Raw genomic sequence first — 18637 nt, 5'->3', positions numbered from 1 at the left:
AATTATAGGAGAAGCGAGGCTTGATCAATTTATCGATCACACTTCAGCCTTCTATTGTGCCGTGGAATTGAACTCCGAGCTACTCTTATTTCCTTTTTCCTTTTTCTTTTTTCTGTCCCTTTTCCCTCTTGGTTACTGGCTTAGTTAGGAATTATTATCAACTCGTCTGACTGGTTGGTTAATTCTTGATCACTTCCTTCCAACCATCCCCCCCCCCCCCCCCTCTCCCCCCTCGGTTGGTGCGCCTCTCGCCAAACCCCACAGTTCTGGCCTGCCGTTTGTTTCGTTTGGGAGGCGTTCATTGATTTTCGTTCCCTTCCCTTTTCCTTTTTCCTCTTTGACTTTGTGACATATCATCTGCCAAGGTGACCATGTCTTCCTCAGCCGACGCCGAGGGCTCAGAGGATGTCAATGACTTCCTTCTTCGAATCCGAGAACTCGGAGAGAAGCGCGACAAGGAAGACGAGGAACGTACCAGGAAGCTGGAAGAGGAGATCCTGCAAGGTCGAAAGGAGAGGCAGGCTCGAAGAGCTGGTATATCTGGAGTCCCTTGTTATTTTGCTCTCCCGCATTCGTCCGTGAGTTATGCACTCACGGACCACTGCGCCCTTCCAAGAGATCCAGTATCAGAAGCTGATTTTGTCCTTCTTGCGGAATCAATGTAGAGCGGGCACGATCGATATCGCCGACAAAGGACTCTCCATCTTTATTAGATAACGCTCGACTGAGCACGTCGTCGTTCGGTCTACGAGCCATCGACCCCCCCGAGCATCTTGAGCCAACCCCTCGAACTCCAGATCGTGATACCAGCAGCAAATCGGAAGTGACCCGAGACGACGAACCGGTAACTACCAATGGTAGCCGAAGAGGGTCGAGAGTGGATATAACCGAGTTCGAAGCCTCCCCGAAGGCCCCTTCAGCTTCCCTACGAAGCAGAGCCGGGACTTTGTCCTGGCAGCAACGGCCATCGTCGCGGGAACTCAATAGACCTTTCTTTTCTACTTCTCCCGTCCGTGAAAACCGTTCGAGAGCCATGTCAAGCGCTTCGAATAACGATCGTGGATTATCGAGTAGCCCAACTGTGCGCTCGCCTACCACAAAGGAGGTTCCTTCATTGGATCAAGCAGACCAAAGTGCCAGCTCTCCAATACCCATAAAGGCGACAGAAGAAGTACAAGAACTGTCGACACAGGACAAGGGTCTTTTAGAGTCGGAAACAGAGCCGGAACATACCCATGAGCTAGAAAAGGAATCTGGTCAAATTGATGTTGGAGAGATACGGTCACGCTCACCCTCAAGAGCAAGCTCCACCTTCGCAGATAGTAGCCTCGGCCATCGATATTCAAGCGTATCTTCTGTCTCAACAGCTACGGGACTTGGATCTCCAGTGCCTTTGTCAAGTGCACAGAAGTTCGAACCCCGGAAAACTGAGGCAGGCTTAGAGGATCAAATGACGACGCCTCTTTCACCTAGGCGCCTCTCCCCAGAACGTTCTACTTCACCGACTAAGGGACTTGGAGGGTTTGTCCAAAGCGCTATGATGAAACGATCTGATAGTGTTTCAAAACGCTGGAGCGCTCAACTTCCATCCGGACTGAGCCGGGGCCATTCACTGGCTGGCAACCGGAACAGTTTCGCTGCACCGAGTAATAACGATCTTTTGTCCTCTCCTAGACTTACCCGTGATAGCTCAGCTTTACCAACGTATCGACCTAGCTCTAGCCATAGCGAGGCAACGATTGGCAAAGACAATGAACGCCCAGCTACTCCGGTTTCTAACGGCAGTAGCAGTGTACGACCAGATGGGAGCCCCGCGAGGCCACAAATTGCACTCCATACGAGGTCTGCCAGCACTTTGGAGAACAGTGACGCTGCTTCACTACAGCCCACTAGCCCTGTAGTCTCAAGGACTATGGACCCTAAGCGATGGAGTCCGACTAAATCCACTTGGCTGGAGAGCGCTCTGAACCGTCCTGACTCCCCAAAACATAAGAAGCAACCCTCACAATCAACAACGTGGAGCAGAGAACGGCAATCAAGGGGTGGTAGTATCGATATGGGCCGGTCAAACACCTTCAAAGAAGTCACTCCTGTGGGACTAATGCGGACTGCCGCCCCTGGCAGTCACTCAAAGACATCGAGTGTTTCCGGAGTTCCGGATTTGTTTGGTACGTCGGAAACAATAAGCAAAGCAAAGGAAACTCCAGCGGAGCCCCCCACTCCTGGCATTGAAGACAATAACGCACCACCGGCCGAGAACATTTCTGAAGACAAAAGCCCGGAAGACGCTCCTAAGGCAGCGGAGATCGAACCAGAAATCACGGAGCAGGCCGCCACCAGGCGCAAGCGTGCCCCGACTTTATTGACACCAACCTCAAATACGAGCTTTGATTCTGCGCTCTCACCAACTAGGGTCTCACCTACCAGAGATCCCTTGTTGAATAGACCGAAACCCCAGTCCCCTGTGATAGATTTCCGAGCCAATCTTCGAAAACGAGAAGTTGTCAAGGATCAAGGAACTAAAGAAGAACCAGAGTTCAAAAATGTTTTTGGAAAGCTGAAGAAAACAGAGTCATCAAACTATGTCCCACCGGATGCGCTCAAAGATAATATCCTGAGAGGGAAAGCAGCGTTGAATACTACAGGAGGTCCGAAGAAAAGCCAGAAGGTTGATGAATTGAAAGAAAGTATTTTAAAACAGCGAGAGGCAATGAAATCAAGCGGAGGCTCGTTACGGCGCAATACTGCAGGAGAGAACGATGCTCCCGCCAAATTCATTCCAGAAGCCATTACGAAACGGCAAAACCTAACCAAGTCCAGCAGTGCCAAAAGCAACACGTCTGATACACCCGCTTCGTTTTCTCCTAGAGAGCCCGGGACACCACAGCTTTCGCCCCAATTTTCATCAGAGCTGGAGAGTGTCAACCGTTCCCCTAGCCCGCCACCGGCAACGAAGGAACACAATTCCGATGTACCCGATACCCAGGATCAGATACCTGAACCCGATCCTTCTGTCAGCGGACAGATGGATCAAAACAAGCTGGAAAAATTGGAGGGTGATTTGGGGAAAGCTGTAGTTGAAGAAGAGCAGAAAAAATCAAGTGATGAGGCCATCCAACCGGTGCGTGCTTTGCCATCGGGGAATGTCGTGCAGACCACAAGTGCGCCTGCTCCAGCTGAAGGTCTCGCTACTAAAGGTAAACTCGCAGGCCGAATAAACCCTGCCTTAGCGGGCCTCTTGTCTCGCGGTCCTCCTGCGGCTATGTATGGGTCGACAAGTGCGGTGCCCATCAATGTTACCGAATCATCAACTCCGAATCCTGCTGCCCCGCTCACACATATGACGAAAAGCCGTGCCAGGGGCCCAAAGAGACGTCTCCCGAACCCGGTGGCTTCAGAAGCCGTAGTTCCCGCATCAAAGGAAGCAGCCGAATCTCACGAGGACCCGGAACCTCCAAGTATGGACGAGCCTAAGACCCTAGCCACAGACTTGGCACCGAAGGAAGGATCGGGTTTTCAGGAGGCATCCCCATCTTCTGTAATCAAGGAAAAGGAAGGCTTCACAAAGGACCTTTTACCGAAGGAAGAGACTACTACTCAGGAGCTTCCAACATCCCTTGAAATCGAGGCGAAGGAAGTCTCCATGCTGGACAACGTACCAAAAGAAGAGATTATTTCTCCAGTGTCTGTTGCCCAGTCTTATAACGAGGAAACAGCCCTCAGAAATCCTACATCGAATAGAGATACCATTGCATCCGAGATAACAGTATTCTCTGAAACTAAGGATCCTGAGGCCATGAGTTCTCCATCGAAGGAAGAACCTGGCTCTCAAGAGAGTTTTCGAGCTTCCGATATTAAGGGGAACCAATTCTCCATGGCGGACCATGTACCAAAAGGAGAAATTCTTTCTCCAATGACAATCACTCACTCTGATGACCAGGAAACAACTCTCAAATATCCTGTATCGCATAGAGATACTTTATTATCCGGGATATCAATGTTCTCTGAAGCCAAGGATCCTGAGGCTGCATCGAAGGATGACACTGACTGTCAGCTGATTCCATCGTCCCCTACCATCGAGGAACCTGTGCCAATGGTCTCGATAAAAGGTGAAAAGGCTGGTTCCCAGGAGAGTCCCCTGCTTTTAACTACCATGAAACCAGAAGTCTCCGTATCTGACACCGTACCTAAGAAAGAAACTAATACTAAGGTAAATCTACCTTCGGCTGATACTAAGGAATCTAAAGCAAGCCCGTCGGCTCCCCAAAGTCCTGCAGGCAATTCTAGTGGCTGGCCGCTCCCTGACGGGGTAATTACTACGCCCACCCCTTCAGAGGCAGCCTTGACCCAGCCTGTTCCATCAAACACAGGCAAGCCAATTGAGTTCAAAAGGAGCATTCCTCGCATGGTGGAGAGGGACTCTAGGCAGAAATTTGGGACTCCCCAATCTAAGCCAGTCACGGAATTTGAGAAGCTCACCCAGAAATCTGAAAGAACCTCTGAGGACCTAGAAAAGCGTCAAGGTTCTTTCAAACCAATTCCTCCTCCGAAAGCAGCCCCATCTACACCCGCGCCTGAGTTTAGGCAATCTAGAAGTTCGCCGATCCATTTTTCGTCTCCATCTCCGTCTCCTCTTAGGTCCAGCTTCAAGCAAAACCAAATATACCCTTCCCCGACTCCTTACCGAAGGACTGCTCCTGGCATGTCGCCGTCATCCCCACGGGAAAAGACTTTGCCTTCCCCTCCTGTTCCTCCCAAGACTAGCCCTTCTGTGGACCAATTTTCGCCAAGATCTTCTGCATCATTGGTACCTCAGACTGATGAATCGCTGGAAGCTATTTCTAGCTTTTTCAAGACATTCCCCAACCCGAGTGATGGCGTGAACATCGATGCTCAATTAATGTTGACGAGCAAGAGCGAGAGTCAGAAAATCAGGACCCTGCGGAAGCAAATGTGGGAGATCACAGGTGACGGGAAGAAACAAGATCTTCCAGTCAACCAGGAGTACATCCTCTATGAAGGCAGCATGTACCTCTGCGTGCATCTATTCGAAGCTGCCGGTAGCGCACGGTCAGAGGCCCATCTTTGGTGTGGTGATGATGTACCCGATGCAGCTGTAGACGACGCACAGTCCTTTTCGAAGAAGGTGGCCAAGGAGAACGGCTGCAAATTGGAAATCATCAAGCAGGGAAAAGAAACGACACGCTTTATCCAAGCTCTCGGTGGAATTCTCATAACCCGTAGAGGCCTCAGTTCTCGTTCCAGCTCCTCTGCCTTTTTCATGCTCTGTGGAAGGAAACATCTCGGGCAAATGGTCTTCGACGAAGTAAATTTCTCTCTGCAGAGCCTGTGCTCTGGCTATCCATTCGTAATATCCGCCATGTTTGGCAAGGTGTATTTGTGGAAAGGCAAAGGCAGTGCAGCTGAAGAGGTCGGAGCCGCTCGGTTGATTGGCATGGACCTTGGGTTGACCGGCGAGTTCGAAGAGGTCGCCGAAGGAGAAGAGCCAGAGAGCTTTTCTGAATGTTTTCCACTGCGCGGTGGATCGGGAGATTACTGGCGCCCAGATTATTGGCGGTTAAAACCTAACCATGCGTGTTACCATCCGAGACTACTTCGTATTGACCATGAGCTCGGCCAGCGGTCAGCAGGCTTCTGGTTGCGACGGCCAGGATCCGCGTCGCCAGTGATCCGACCAAATGACACTGTCCAAGAGATCGAGCCTTTCTGCCAGAAGGACATCAAGGCCAACGGAATCTATGTCCTCGACACTTTCTTCGAGATCTACGTGTAAGTATACCCCCTGTCGAAACAATAAACTCATTTAGATCTGGACCTGCTAACTGTACCGTCTAGAATTGTCAGCGAACAAGCGTCCAACCGACCAGCAGAGTTCGTAACGGCCATGGTATTCGCACACGAGTATGGCATCTTGGCCGCTTCACTCCAAGACCGGCCATTTATTCCTAAGAGTTTTGTGTCTCTCGGCGGCGTTCCGGATGCTTGCAGCCCAGCGTTCCGCAAGTGGGAGCAGGCTTCCTTGCCCATACCCCCACGTGTTTTTCCCTTGAATGCAGCCATTGAAGCCGTTCGTTCCTAATTAGTCTTGTTATTTTCGGTTTGTTTCTTGTTCACTTTTTTTCTTCTCTCTCACTCCTTGTTTTCTTGCCTATAGATACTTACATCTGGAATGTGCATATACTGGTGTCTGTACAGAGACTGTTTTCAACCGGCCAATGGATAGAACGGAAAGGTGGACATGAGAAGCATAATCCAAGGAGCCTCGTGGGACCAATTGTCTGTACATTGTCAGGGGAGTTTTGGGAGCCACATCAGGTACATATTGGTGATTTCTTCTGCATATCTGGTTTTCTTCTGATGTATGATACTTTATGGCTCTGGATATGTACGTACATATCTAAACTTGCTGTACTTGGGCACAAATGCATGAATTATTCGGGGGAAAACTTGGTTTTGATCATGACACTAGTTGTTCTATAGGTCAATATTCATATGATCATGCAAATTCCCGATACTGGCCGTAAGGATATATGCACATCTTATATACTACTTATATACGTGATTAAGGTTGCTGCATGCCATACATGCTTGTGCAGAAGATGGCTTATCGTTATCAGATTATGTATGGCCTGAGGTCGAAAATCTTTCGGCCCGACTCCGGCCCACTCCGATTCGCCATAGGCTGTCGGCGTTCCATCATCGCCACTTAACAAGTTTAGTCCCTTTTTACTTTTTTTTTCTTTGTCAGACGGTTCCTGAGATGCATCTGATACAAAGATTGCCTAAGGGCAACACTCAAACTCTTAACCTCCTCTGGGATTACCTAGACAACAATGTGCCTTGACTGATCTACACGAACAATAGCCCCATTTGGAATTACGGTATATCTCAAAATTCCAATATGGAGACTCTAGACCCCACCATTCATCGCGAACTCTCCCGGCTTGACCCCGCAGTGCCTTTTCGCGCATCAACAGAGCATATCCATCATACATGGGCTAGGACGTTCTTCTCGCGGCCGGAGCTTTATGTACAGCCACACTCGATTGAAGAGATTCAAAAACTTGTAACTTTAGCTCGTCGGTGCCGCCGTCGCTTGGTCACCGTTGGTAGTGGCCATTCGCCTTCCGACTTGACATGCACATCATCCTGGCTGGTGAACCTGGACAAGTTTAATCGTGTCTTGGAAATTTCGCCTGAGACAGGGGATGTGACAGTTGAGGCGGGCATTCGATTAAGGGACTTGGGTGAACATCTGGGAAAACATGGGTTGACTTTGTCTAATCTGGGGAGCATTGACGAGCAATCCATTGCGGGTGTAATTTCGACGGGCACACACGGAAGCTCTTTGAAGCATGGACTAATCTCTGAATGTATCACGTCGCTTAAGTTAGTTCTGGCTAACGGGCAATTGGTACGCTGCAGCGCTACCAATAACCCGTCGCTTTTCCGCGCCGCTCTTATCTCCCTTGGGGCACTAGGTATTATCGTCGAGGTCACTTTCAGGGCGGAGGCATCATTTAAGGTCGCGTGGCGACAGGCTCGACGTCCACTATCGAGTATCTTGGCTGAGTGGTCAACTGGCCTGTGGACCTCGCGCGAGTTCGTCCGCGTCTGGTGGATGCCGTATGAGCAATCTGCTATCGTCTGGCATGCGGATAAAACAGATCTGCCCCTTCGTGCACCGCCAACGACGTTCTATGGAGAGACGATCGGATATCATATCTATCATAACTTGCTGGCGCTTGCCAATTATTTCCCTCGTATTCTCCCGTGGGTTGAATGGTTGGTCTTCGGTTTGCAATATGGGTTTAGACCGGGGGTAAAGGTCACGGAGGCAGTCGAACCCGCTCGCTCCGGTCTGTTGATGAACTGTCTCTACTCGCAATTTGTTAATGAGTGGGCATTGCCCTTGGAGAAAGGCCCAGAGGCTATCATACGCCTGTCAGCCTGGTTAAATGGAGACTCTGAGACAGCGTGTATCCCATTCCCGGTCGAAGGATTGTGGGTACACAGCCCCATCGAGGTCAGAGTTGCGGACTCAACGCATAACAAGAATCCTCGTCCTTTCCTTGACCCTAGCTGCCACGACGGCCCAACATTATATCTCAACGCCACTCTATATCGACCATACCTCCGGGATCCCCCCTGTAGGGATAGGTATTACGAGGCGTTCGAGTGGCTCATGCGTGAGATGGGCGCGAAACCACACTGGGCCAAAAACTTCAAAGTCACTGGACGTCATGAGCTACAAGAGCTGTATGGAAAGGACATGGATGAATGGTTAAAGGTGCGTCAAGAGGTTGATCCCGATGGTATGTTTCTTGGCGAATGGCATCGTCGCAACCTTGCCTTACCTGGTGGCGAGAAGGATGAAACAATGTCTACCGAGTCGACAAATCTTCCGCTCCTAGAGCGCGAAAAATCCCGTCGGAAGGCAGGATTCCGTGGGGCTGGTGATGGTATGGAGTGGGTCGGAGATAAGCAGTGGCTGGGGAATACAGGGAGCCAAGTTAAACCCTTGTTGACTAGAGGAAAGGAGTATGATGGTTCGTCAGAAGGGATGAGCCCATCAACAGCAACCAGCGAAGAAAGTTTCGATCTTCTAGCGGCTGGCGAAGCTAGCACTGTCCACCTAGATGAGCGCTCATGATGGATAGAACATGAATGGACGAATTCAAAGTAGCAAACACGAAGAGGAAAAAATAATAAACAGAAAAATAAGGAATTTTTTTATTCTTCTCATATCCTCCAAAAAAAAAGTCTTTGGGGTGGTGACCGGCGAAATGACTAGGTGGTTGCCTGCCAAGCATTCGTATTATTTCTCATTTCGGCATTTTTCTTTCCAGTCTCTCCTTTCTCATTAGTCAAATTTTTGTTTGCTGGGTCGGAGTTTTCACCCGAGAAAGAAACGAGCAGCAATCTCTCCGATTTTCGCCATCACTCTATCATATCTGTACTCGGGATAGTTGTTCCCCGTGTCAGGTAGTCCGATGTCATGGGGACGTCTTCCCCGGTTATATTGGGCGTGCTATGCTCTATACCAGGGGGACATAATGACCGGACGTTGGTCGAATACGGCAGGCATATGGGGAATCCGATCCCAAAAATTTTCCAAGTGACATCAAGGCTGAGACGCTCCTAGCAATCTGATACGAGCCTAGTATGGAAAAGACACTGTCATGCATTAGACATGTGCCTGACCTCGCACCTTACTAGCGGCCACAGTTGGGAGGATTTTCAATACATACATACTGCCTAGGGCAATGTATATGCAGAGATGTGCAGATGCTTCACATTTGGCTTTTCCTGTTAGCCATTCTGAGAGGTCGGGTTCTCTCTTTGTTTGGTCAACCTTCACCAAGCATCAGTGCTGCCGGATACATTAGCATTGTTAAGCCGAGTCACAGCGATATCCCTTTTTGGCAGAGGTTGCAGACAAGGATTAAAGTAATAGGACATTTCTTTTTTGTCATGACTGAGCACGCACTGAACATATGCATGGGGAGTTCTGTGTAATGATATTACGTCAGGTCTTTTCAAGTCCTGATATGCAGGCGACGCCAGGATCCTCTTCTTGTGAAAGTGGGAGGGATGACTGTTGTTTCCACCGAAGAAGTGTCCTTGTGGTAGTCAATCTGAGGATTGGTATAGGTGTAGAACAACAATGCTGCTAGCAGAGCAGGCGAGTGTCATTGTGGACACGATGGTGATGGTAGTACTAGTAGTAGTAGCAGCAACAATAGTAATGAATATGGAGTTGATGTGGTCATCGTGGGGCACATGAGATCACGTTCATTGGCTCTCTCTATTCCTTTGCCGGCCACCACAACCCTTTCCTTTACTACTTCTCCTTGTACTTCTCCTTCCGCTCTCCACTCACTCCATCACAATCCTTGGGTTACTATAATACTGCTATTTCATGAGAGGAACAAAACGAGAGGAGTAAACTCATATTCTTCTCCAGAGATGACGAAAAAAGGACTGAATACGAGGGATAATAGCAACGACGTTGGCACGGAACTGCGCCACATCGCCGATTGGTCCTGAAGAGGAACTGTGCTAGTGACTTGACAGATTTTCCTTCGCTGGGACGTATCGATTTCAGTCACAGCTCCGAATGATTCAGAGTCCGCTATGACGGCGATGCCAACTTCAAACCCCTCTTCCGCTCAGCCTGGATGCGAGTGGACGGACCTTTCCTGCAGCTTGCGCTTGCCTTGCAGTCGGAGGTTCCTCAGCCGCTAAGCAAGTTAAAGAAAGAGGGGCAGTCGTGTACCTGTCCAGGTTCTTAGCTTCGTCCTAAAGAGGGGAGCGAAAGAGTATGAATCCCTGTCTTGCAATTTGTCTTGGTGCAAGGCTACTGCCGGTTTCTCCTTTTACTCACTTTTTTTTTTCTTTTCTTTTTTGCCAATCCTTCCTTTTGCTCTTCTAATCATTTTCTCCAGCTTGTGAATAATCCGTGCAGATCCAGGGAAAAAGCGGAAAATGACATGGGCACGCCCATGCCATGTATTGCTTTTTTCGGCAGCCGAGAACTCGACGATTCGCTACACAGCAAGTACGTCGATGTATCAAATAGGCCGTGCATACAAGAAATACTGTACGACCTTTATGCGCGTCCTTAAATGATTGGAAGATGCTAAATTAAGAGTTCTTGATTGGCTCTATCCTAGACATGAGCATCCCCGAATACTGCTTTACCATCAAAGATTCATCACTTCACCAATCTGCTTGTCAGGTGATGACCTCACCTTGGTGCCAACAGGCCGTGTCCTCGACTCAATCTCCTTTTTTGTCTAGCCATGAAATCGTCGCGTCATACACGCGATGCGACCCAAACGCATGGGTGATTGGATACAGCTATTCTCATTTTCTCCAGACGCGCCACGCCGCCGCCGTCTTGCACGTCTCAGAGAAGAATGTCACTTGACATATAACGTTGTATTATATAGATTTACTCGATCCGATATTGCCGCGCTGATCGTACACAGGCTTCGAGCATCTGCGTCGCCCTAGGGTGGTGAACTGTACAGTACCGTACGATATGAGAACGAGTAACGAAAAGGAAAACAAGGCTAAAGAACAGTACCCCTTATTGGATAAGCAGCAGTCAATCCTCTTGGCAGAAACAGTGAGCCAGGATATGGCACGCGCCCGTCCACTGCATATGATAGTCGAAGTGTGATGGAGGGTCAATGCGCCAATGACAGCTGTCAAATCAACCGATAGGCGCCCAAGAGACCATAAGCTGATGCTCACCGATTTAACTTGCGATATCGCAGCAAGGCCCTCTGGCCTGCATGATGCTTCTTCATCTTGATGATACAAAACCGAAAAAAAAGAGAAAATAACACTGCCGCCTGCTACATCTACGTGGGGTATAGCGCATGGTTAGGGGGAATGAACACTACTTGGACCGCGTGTCAGAAGATGTAATCTTGATGCTTACTCTGCGTCTCGCTGCCCAAGGGGACAAGGGTTGTTCCCGGCTAGGGCCGATCTAGTGAACGATGTGATGGCCGTCGTTTTCCCGCGATGACGGCTCGGACCGTCAAGCCTGACCGCTGGATTGTTATGGCCAGCGAAATGGTCACCTGTGTTGATGCGTGCGAGGCCAAGCTCTCTGTATTGACCGTGGGGGCCCCGGTGTGTCGTCCAGGCTGCCACAGCCACAAATTACTGAGGGATGTCGAGCGACCGGACCGGTTGATATCGTGACAAGCCGTAATCCACGTCACCCTCTTCAATCTGTATATGGTTTACATTGAGGTGGGGAAAGGAAAAATGTGTGCATTCATGCGGGGCCCTTGCGAGTTCTTTTTTTTTTGCTTTTTCTTCCCTTGGGATGTTTGATAAACGTGATATCGACATGTGTTCGGAAAAGAGCTCTCAGCCTCTCTCTTCCCTACCAATATCTGGCACCCCACCTGCTTGCTGCTTTATAGAAATCTAAACATTTTACCCCTCCCCCTCCTTTCTGACAGAGGATTAGTCACTGCTCCTTTTTATACCCAAGCTTTTTCAACCCTGTGATTGCAGAAAATCGCTCAATTGCCTTTCCTTCTCTACTAGTCTTCTTGCTGCACACTGGTGAACTCTGAAGAAAATGTCCCGCCAACCAAAGTTACGGCCCAAGTCGCACATTCCCGGCTTTCCAGATGCCATGTACGATCTTGCGGCAATGTCGTCGTTGTCGCAGCTAGAAGCTCGCGCATCGTTGGGAGAAGACAAGCACGACCAACGCGTCTTTCGAGTGAAGCGCAAGCACGTACTCAAGGCTTGTGATCGCTGTAGAGTCAAGAAGACCAAGGTTGGTGAAGCAGTGGCATTTCCTAAATCTTTTTCTTGCATACTTTCATAGCACTCGTGCCTTTTCGTGCTCATTCATCTTAGTGTGACGGGAAACAGCCATGTAACCGCTGTTCCGCATATAATCATCCATGTCTCTTTCGAGAGAGGAAGGCTACACAGACAAAGGTCTATTCGCGAGGGTAAGAGGACTTCCACTATTCCTGTCTATTATTTTCAGCTCTGTGGTTAAGAAATGAGCCTAACTCCGATTCTGATGGCCGAATAGCTTCGTCGAAATGCTCGAGTCGCACCATTCACTCGTTGTGAAGGCGCTACAGAGACTCTATAAGCTCTGTTTAAACAAAGACGGGTTTCCAGGAGAGCCCCTTACGGAGTCACCTGACGGTTATCCTTTGACACACGCGATTCTGGACCGCCTAGGATTAATCAAACAGGCCGAGGAGAACGCAGAGGAACCCGATGAAGACTCCGAAGACCTTCAATATCTGCGGTATATCGCTGCTACTGATAGCGCAACTACCGACCCGTCTCCAGAACCTGTGACACCTCCAGAGCCTTCCTCAAGCAACTGCAGTCCGATAGGCCCCTCCCCCAAGGCCAATAGCCCCTATAAATGGGAATACCAACCTGTCCATCCGGCTCACCAGGAGCAATATCCAGGCTACCAACACACTGGGTTTCACAGCGTGACGATGCCTCGGTCAACGGTGGAGCCGCCGACTGGCCTCCCAGGGGAGGGCAAGTGTCCTCAACCGTTACCCCCAGTGTCCAACCCGGAAAATTCATACTATTACTACGCAGGCGCCGGAGATAACGCAGAGCCTACAAAAGGCCCTATTCATCCCGGAGTCTCAATAGGGCCGGGGACTCATCATCATTCTGCTAGCATGCCCCTTGAAATGCTCAGTAACTATAGCCTCCACTTACAAGAGCAACATCCACTTTACCAGGGGCTCGCTCCAAGTTGGTCGTCTTATCCCTGTGGATAAATCTCTCCAGAGTCTGCTCAGAGGCACCATTCACTTTGTCCTCTTTTCGACCATCATTTCCTTTGCTATCATCTTTCCCCCACCATATCCCGGTCCTAACGAAATCTTTTTACACGCGTAGAACGCGTTGACATCCACTCATCTGTTTTTCTTTATCTTACCTACCTCTCACTTTATATTATCATCTGAGTGCGTGGCATATACCCCTCTCTTCACCCTAAGCCATCCGCAGATCTCATTTACAATCAATAGCCAGCGTAGTGAGCGCGTGGTCCTTCTATGTGAGACAGAAGCCGACCCAAATCTGCCTGCCCAATCTCGGGCATGGCCGAGGCATTGACTATGCCTTTCATCTACCTTCATTGGCAATAGCTGTCTATCAATTGAGTACCTGAAGTGGTCATATGACCAATTGATAATTTTCCCTTACGCTTTCGACCGTTTAGGGCTTATAGTTTCACTTATTTCCGGAGTCTTAAACCAAAGGTATCATCCTTCTATGTTACTGCTCACTGAGACGAGCTGAGCACGCCGTGAGCAGCCTGCAAATTGGAAGGAGTTGATCACAGCTGGGGGAGCAAACGGGCGAGTATGAGGTAGCCTCCATAAAATAGACTAAACCAGAATTTTGCCCATGCTCCTCACCCCTTGTAGTGCTTTGGATCGTCATCCACCTCTGCGGGAATAGATGGCTGTTGTTCAATAAAAGGGATCTACAGTTACACATGGGTGCGAGCAACTTCTCCTTGTAACCGCAAGGTGGTCTCCACCTTACTTGCACATATCTGCATTTTACCATTTTAATTGCTGATTGGCCTCGACTAGGAGCACTACAACATCATCCCAGAGCTGGGCAATTGCTGATTGACGGTTCTACTCATATCCAGACTCCCGATGTAGTCGGTTCTTATGTCTCTTCTGGACAGCCAGGCACGATTGACTACCCCTTGTTCTCAACGAACCTCTTCATGTCCCAATGCGCTGATGTATGGCTATGATTTAACCAGAACTGAGGATACAGACAGCGTTTGTCTATGAAAGGAGGCATTATGCCTTGAATACAAGCGGTACGGAAATATAGTGAGACGTTCTCTAATAATGAGAAGATGAGCCTCCGATTGCTTTAAAACGAAAGTATATACTATTGGTCTAGGGAACAAAAAACGATGTGACTTTACTCGTAGTCGCTGACCACCACTGCCAGAAACACAAGGCCCCGTAAAATGCAATAGTCAAAAATGGTTTGTTGTAGCCACACTCTCCCTTATCTAATGCCGAAAAGGAGGTACAGTAGTTACTCTCTACAATCTAGCTTGCGTAAGTAGACGAATATGATGGGTATTGGTAACAGAACTACATCCATCGCTACTTTCGCTCCAAGGATTGATTCGCAGGAGACCACAACGAGACTCCACAAGACAAAGGTATGAACTCCCGGATATAATGCATAATCTAACAGGTAGTAAGCAAGAGGAAACAACCCCGACATATGTAGTAAAACAAAGCGAAAGGAGATATCCTAAGGATAGATGAGGAAGAAATTCGTCATCTCGTCTCTGCAAATCTCCTTTTGGCGCCGTACCATCTTCGACTAATATCGCCTTCTTGTATCATCTGATTGAAGTGTCTTTTTTTTTAATAGCTCTTTTTATTAATTTTTCCCGGTCATTGTTCCCTTTCATCACCCACTGGACCGCTTAATCGTCAATGTCGGTCTCAGTGTTGGTGTCGCTGGTATCTCCTGCGTCGCCGTCTGTATCACTCTCTTCATCACTGGACTCATCGTCTGCCTTCTTGGCCTTCTTCTTAGGCGGTTGGCCTGTCTTCAAGGCCTGCATTTGACCGGCGATAGAATCTGCAGTTAATAGTGAGTTAGCGTTACCTTTAGGCATGAATGTGGTATCCAGCGAGGACAAAGATTTACCTTCATCGGGTTCACTGATATCATCTTCTTCCTCCAGGGCAGCTGCTTTAGCGGGATCATCAATGTGCAGCGTGACTTCCATCTTCGTATCAAGACCGAGGTAGCTGTCGCAAAGCAAGTGCATCACAAAAGTGAAATCTCCCACCTGGGGAGGAGCTTGGAACTGCATCTTGAGGGTCTGAACGTTGAATGTAGGCTTTCCAGATTCGTCGAACAAGGGCTTATCAAAGGTGGTGAAGGTGAATGGTGGCACAGCCATCTTGCCCTGCTTGGGATCGGCCAAGAAAACATGCCACCGAGGAGAGTGATCACGGGCCAGGTATGGTGCATGGGCAAGTGGCGGTTGGATGGTTTCCACCTTACTCTCCACCTTCTCACCGTTAGCGAGCTTCTTGGTCTTGGTAGACTTCCGGCCCATGAGAGCGTCAAGATCATCCTCATCCGGGTCCACATCTTCAAGATCGGCTGGGGATACTTCGGGGACGTTCGAATAGCCTGGCGGGATGAAACGGGCTTTCACAACTAGCTGGACAAGGCTGCTTGGCGTGATAACCTTTTCTCCCATCACCTTAAAGAACGCTTTGGAGACTTCGAAAGCAGGCAGTTGTTTAGCAACAGAGATAGCACTTGCGTATTGTTTTTCGGATAAAAGACCTGCGCCAATTGTGAGGCTGCGTCGCTTATCTTCAGGGAGGCCCATGAACTTTTGGACGGTGTAGTGAGTTTTGGCATCTTCGCCTTCGATAGACTTGACAACCTCATCGGTAAAGTAGGGCAATTGAAGGAGCGGAGATGATCCCGGGGCGATGGCTTGGATTATATTTTGAGAAACTTGGAAAGAGCCCAGGATTGGACGAAGGTTACCGAAGGCAAGAGCAATAGCCGTGAATGCTTCAGTCAAAGAGAGTGCAATAGGGGCAGCCTCATACTTTTCTAGATGGAAATATCAATAAACCGACCAGGTACAACCTTTGATCGGAAATAACTTACCTCCGTTGAGTGTAGCGTCATCCAAATCAATGCGGCCGACGTAAGCCCACAATAACGCGAGCGCCTTCCGCCGGGTGGAATCATCCAGTTCCTTGAGTTTTTCACGGTCTGCGGAAGACAGGAACGTGGCATCATCTGCCAATACCATCTTCTCCAGCTTTGCCAACCCAGCTTCTGCTTGTAAGCCCTTGAGCATTTCCTTGAACTCATCGCCAGAGGACAGAGCACCGATGATTCCGCCCCCGGTGAGACCATCTTTGTATTCCCGGAAGATGTTTCCTGCGCTAGCGACGAGGACTTTCTCTTTGGTGTATCGCTGCGAGCCATACCACCACTTGCCAACGATGTAAGGTAGGAGCACACCGAGCAAGCCGCCATAGACCAGCAGAACGTATTTGCCATTGCCCTCGGTGACAATGAACTGCGGAAGTGCAATACCAATGCTGAAGCTTTGCTTGCCATCTGGGTGACCGTATTGGATGTAGTTGTTGCGAACTTCCTCATCTGTCAACGCTTTGTAGGCTTTGGTCAGCTCAACGAAACGCTCGTTGAGCATTTCAATAGTCTCATTCTTCGCAGGATCTGGTCGAATCTTGTCGGGGTGATAGATAAGAGAGAGACGCTTGTAGTGCCTAGAGATAGCTTTTTCATCGGCGCTCTGACAGATGAAGCTAGTTAGTTGATGTCCTCCCTTGTACGGTGTTTACATGGGAGCTCACCCTTGAAATGCCGAGGATGTCATACGGATCCCAGATCTTCGGTGCCGTCCTCGCGGTGACAAGAATCAAATAAACCATCCATGCCATGACGGCATAACCAACAATAACGGTAACGATGCGCTTGATCCTGCGCTCTTTGCGTAGGCGCTTACGCTTCTGCGCCTCGATGAGGTCGCCATGTTCTGGCCTGTACCCTGACTTTATTCGAGGGGCGGTATTCTCAAGTTCTGTCGCGATTGGAGAGTCAGGATCGATATTAGATCGCACAGTCGCAGCTCAAATTCGGAAAGCAGTCGGTACTGACCTTTGCTCGGCTTAAGAAGGTTATATGTTAAGGGAAATGTGACCAGACCCGTGAGGGTTAAGATGAAGAACGGGAAAAATTGACCCTTCAGAAGAGAAGTGTTAGCTGATCGATCCCCAATCTTGAAGACAGTTGCGTAGTGACCTGTTCATCATAGGTGTAATCTGTAGACATGGTGACGCAGTTTCACAGAAGACACGGTCGCCCGCGATGGGCAAGACTATGGGACAACGTGTGACCGTCGGGACACACAAATGTGTTGGTGAGATGAATATCTTCCTGGGTAGAGTGGCAATAGGCGACGAAATTCAGGATCTAGGTGGCTACCTCCAGGAGCATATTCCCTTCTAGGAGAGGTAAAAGGAGGGTGAGTGGCAGGAGGGAAGGTTGTCGTCTGTCTTGATAATTATCGCATCCGTACTAACTGTTAACTAACATTCAATCTGATCGACCGTGTCCTTTACGGGCGGTCACCACCCCCACCGCCTTCCTAGCAGGGCCTGGCTTCAGGGTGCTGTCTTCGCCACAAAAATAAGGCAAAGTTAAAGGTTACTCTTTGTCCTCGACCCACTTTCTGCGTACTATACTGTGCTTCGATATCTCCTACTATTTTGTCGAATTACATGATTTCCCCCCCTGCTTAAGGTATCTGTTCTAGTTATCAACTGATTTCTGTTCGGGTACTCGTCAGGCCCGATGAAGATGTCAAAATTCCATTTTGAATGGGAATATGTACACTGCCTAGCTTTTTAGGGCTGGAAACAATGCTCTAGGTAGTACAATATATATAGCACACATATGTCAAGATGAAGGGCTTGTTACCCTGAGTAGCACCTAGAGGATCTTCCAGAGATCCCCATTACCTCTCAGATCATGTCAAACAAGCCAGCAATACTCTCCATCCCAGGAGCGTTTGGCATGCCAGAGTTATACGATGCAATGGTGAACGCGGTAGCAGCTCAAGGCCACTCAATACGCGCGCTGCATCTCCCGAGCGTGGGATACCAAAGTGGGGTCAAAGAGCCACCATGCATGGAGGATGATGTCGCGTTTAGTGGCTCAGAAATTTCCAAGCTCGCAGACCAAGGCAAGGACGTGGTGCTCATTACACACTCGTATTGCGGCATGCCGGTAACGCAGAGTACCAAAGGTTTAGGGGAGATTGAGAGACAGGTACAGGGAAAAAAAGGTGGGATTGTACGGCTAGCGTATATGAGCAGCATCGTGCTACCCTTGGGAGCGTCGGATGCGAGTGTCCTACTGGATTCAGATGCGTCATCAAGGGAACGAAGGGTGGAGTTGAGGATTGATGTCTGTTGTTTGTTTGCTTTTGCTTTGCATTGTTGGCTTTACTATTCTAGCTTACGCAAAAAAA

At 49.1% G+C, this 18637-nt stretch overlaps 5 protein-coding genes across 5 annotated transcripts in view; 4 read left to right on the top strand and 1 right to left on the bottom strand.

Moving 5' to 3' along the window:
• Positions 1-217: 217 nt before the first annotated feature.
• BDW43DRAFT_286655 (putative gelsolin repeat protein) lies at positions 218-6531 on the top strand. Its single transcript, XM_032043067.1, has 3 exons — positions 218-534; positions 666-5790; positions 5857-6531. Exons 1-3 carry the CDS (start codon positions 372-374, stop codon positions 6098-6100), a joined length of 5532 nt encoding a protein of 1843 aa, XP_031896910.1. The 5' UTR covers positions 218-371; the 3' UTR covers positions 6101-6531.
• Positions 6532-6760: 229 nt separating this feature from the next.
• On the top strand, positions 6761-9062 carry BDW43DRAFT_171809 (D-arabinono-1,4-lactone oxidase). Its single transcript, XM_032038740.1, has one exon. The coding sequence runs from the start codon at positions 6923-6925 to the stop codon at positions 8672-8674; it is 1752 nt and encodes a 583-aa protein (XP_031896909.1). The 5' UTR covers positions 6761-6922; the 3' UTR covers positions 8675-9062.
• Positions 9063-12130: 3068 nt separating this feature from the next.
• On the top strand, positions 12131-13325 carry BDW43DRAFT_302675 (Zn(II)2Cys6 transcription factor domain-containing protein; the record flags this gene model as incomplete). Its single annotated transcript, XM_032045282.1, has 3 exons — positions 12131-12334; positions 12418-12515; positions 12602-13325. 3 exons carry the CDS (start codon positions 12131-12133, stop codon positions 13323-13325), a joined length of 1026 nt encoding a protein of 341 aa, XP_031896908.1.
• A 1134-nt stretch (positions 13326-14459) lies between these two features.
• On the bottom strand, positions 14460-17670 carry BDW43DRAFT_286626 (J domain-containing protein). Its single transcript, XM_032043066.1, has 5 exons — positions 17407-17670; positions 17263-17347; positions 16959-17185; positions 16240-16897; positions 14460-16182 (listed from the first exon to the last, which is right to left on the bottom strand). Exons 1-5 carry the CDS (start codon positions 17434-17436, stop codon positions 15023-15025), a joined length of 2160 nt encoding a protein of 719 aa, XP_031896907.1. The 5' UTR covers positions 17437-17670; the 3' UTR covers positions 14460-15022.
• Positions 17671-18135: 465 nt separating this feature from the next.
• Positions 18136-18637, top strand: part of BDW43DRAFT_302673 (alpha/beta-hydrolase) — a gene marked incomplete at both ends in the record, with an annotated part of 899 nt that continues 397 nt past the window's right edge. The window contains one exon of the mRNA XM_032045281.1: positions 18136-18580. Within this exon, the coding sequence (XP_031896906.1) occupies positions 18136-18580 (445 nt within the window). The remainder of the gene's footprint in view (positions 18581-18637) is intronic.

Source organism: Aspergillus alliaceus (genome assembly GCF_009176365.1).
Source record: "Aspergillus alliaceus strain CBS 536.65 unplaced genomic scaffold BDW43scaffold_46, whole genome shotgun sequence".
Classification (NCBI taxonomy): Eukaryota; Fungi; Ascomycota; class Eurotiomycetes; order Eurotiales; family Aspergillaceae; genus Aspergillus; species Aspergillus alliaceus.
The sequence above is the reverse complement of the archived record's forward strand: the minus strand, read 5'-3'. Positions and strand labels throughout refer to the sequence as shown.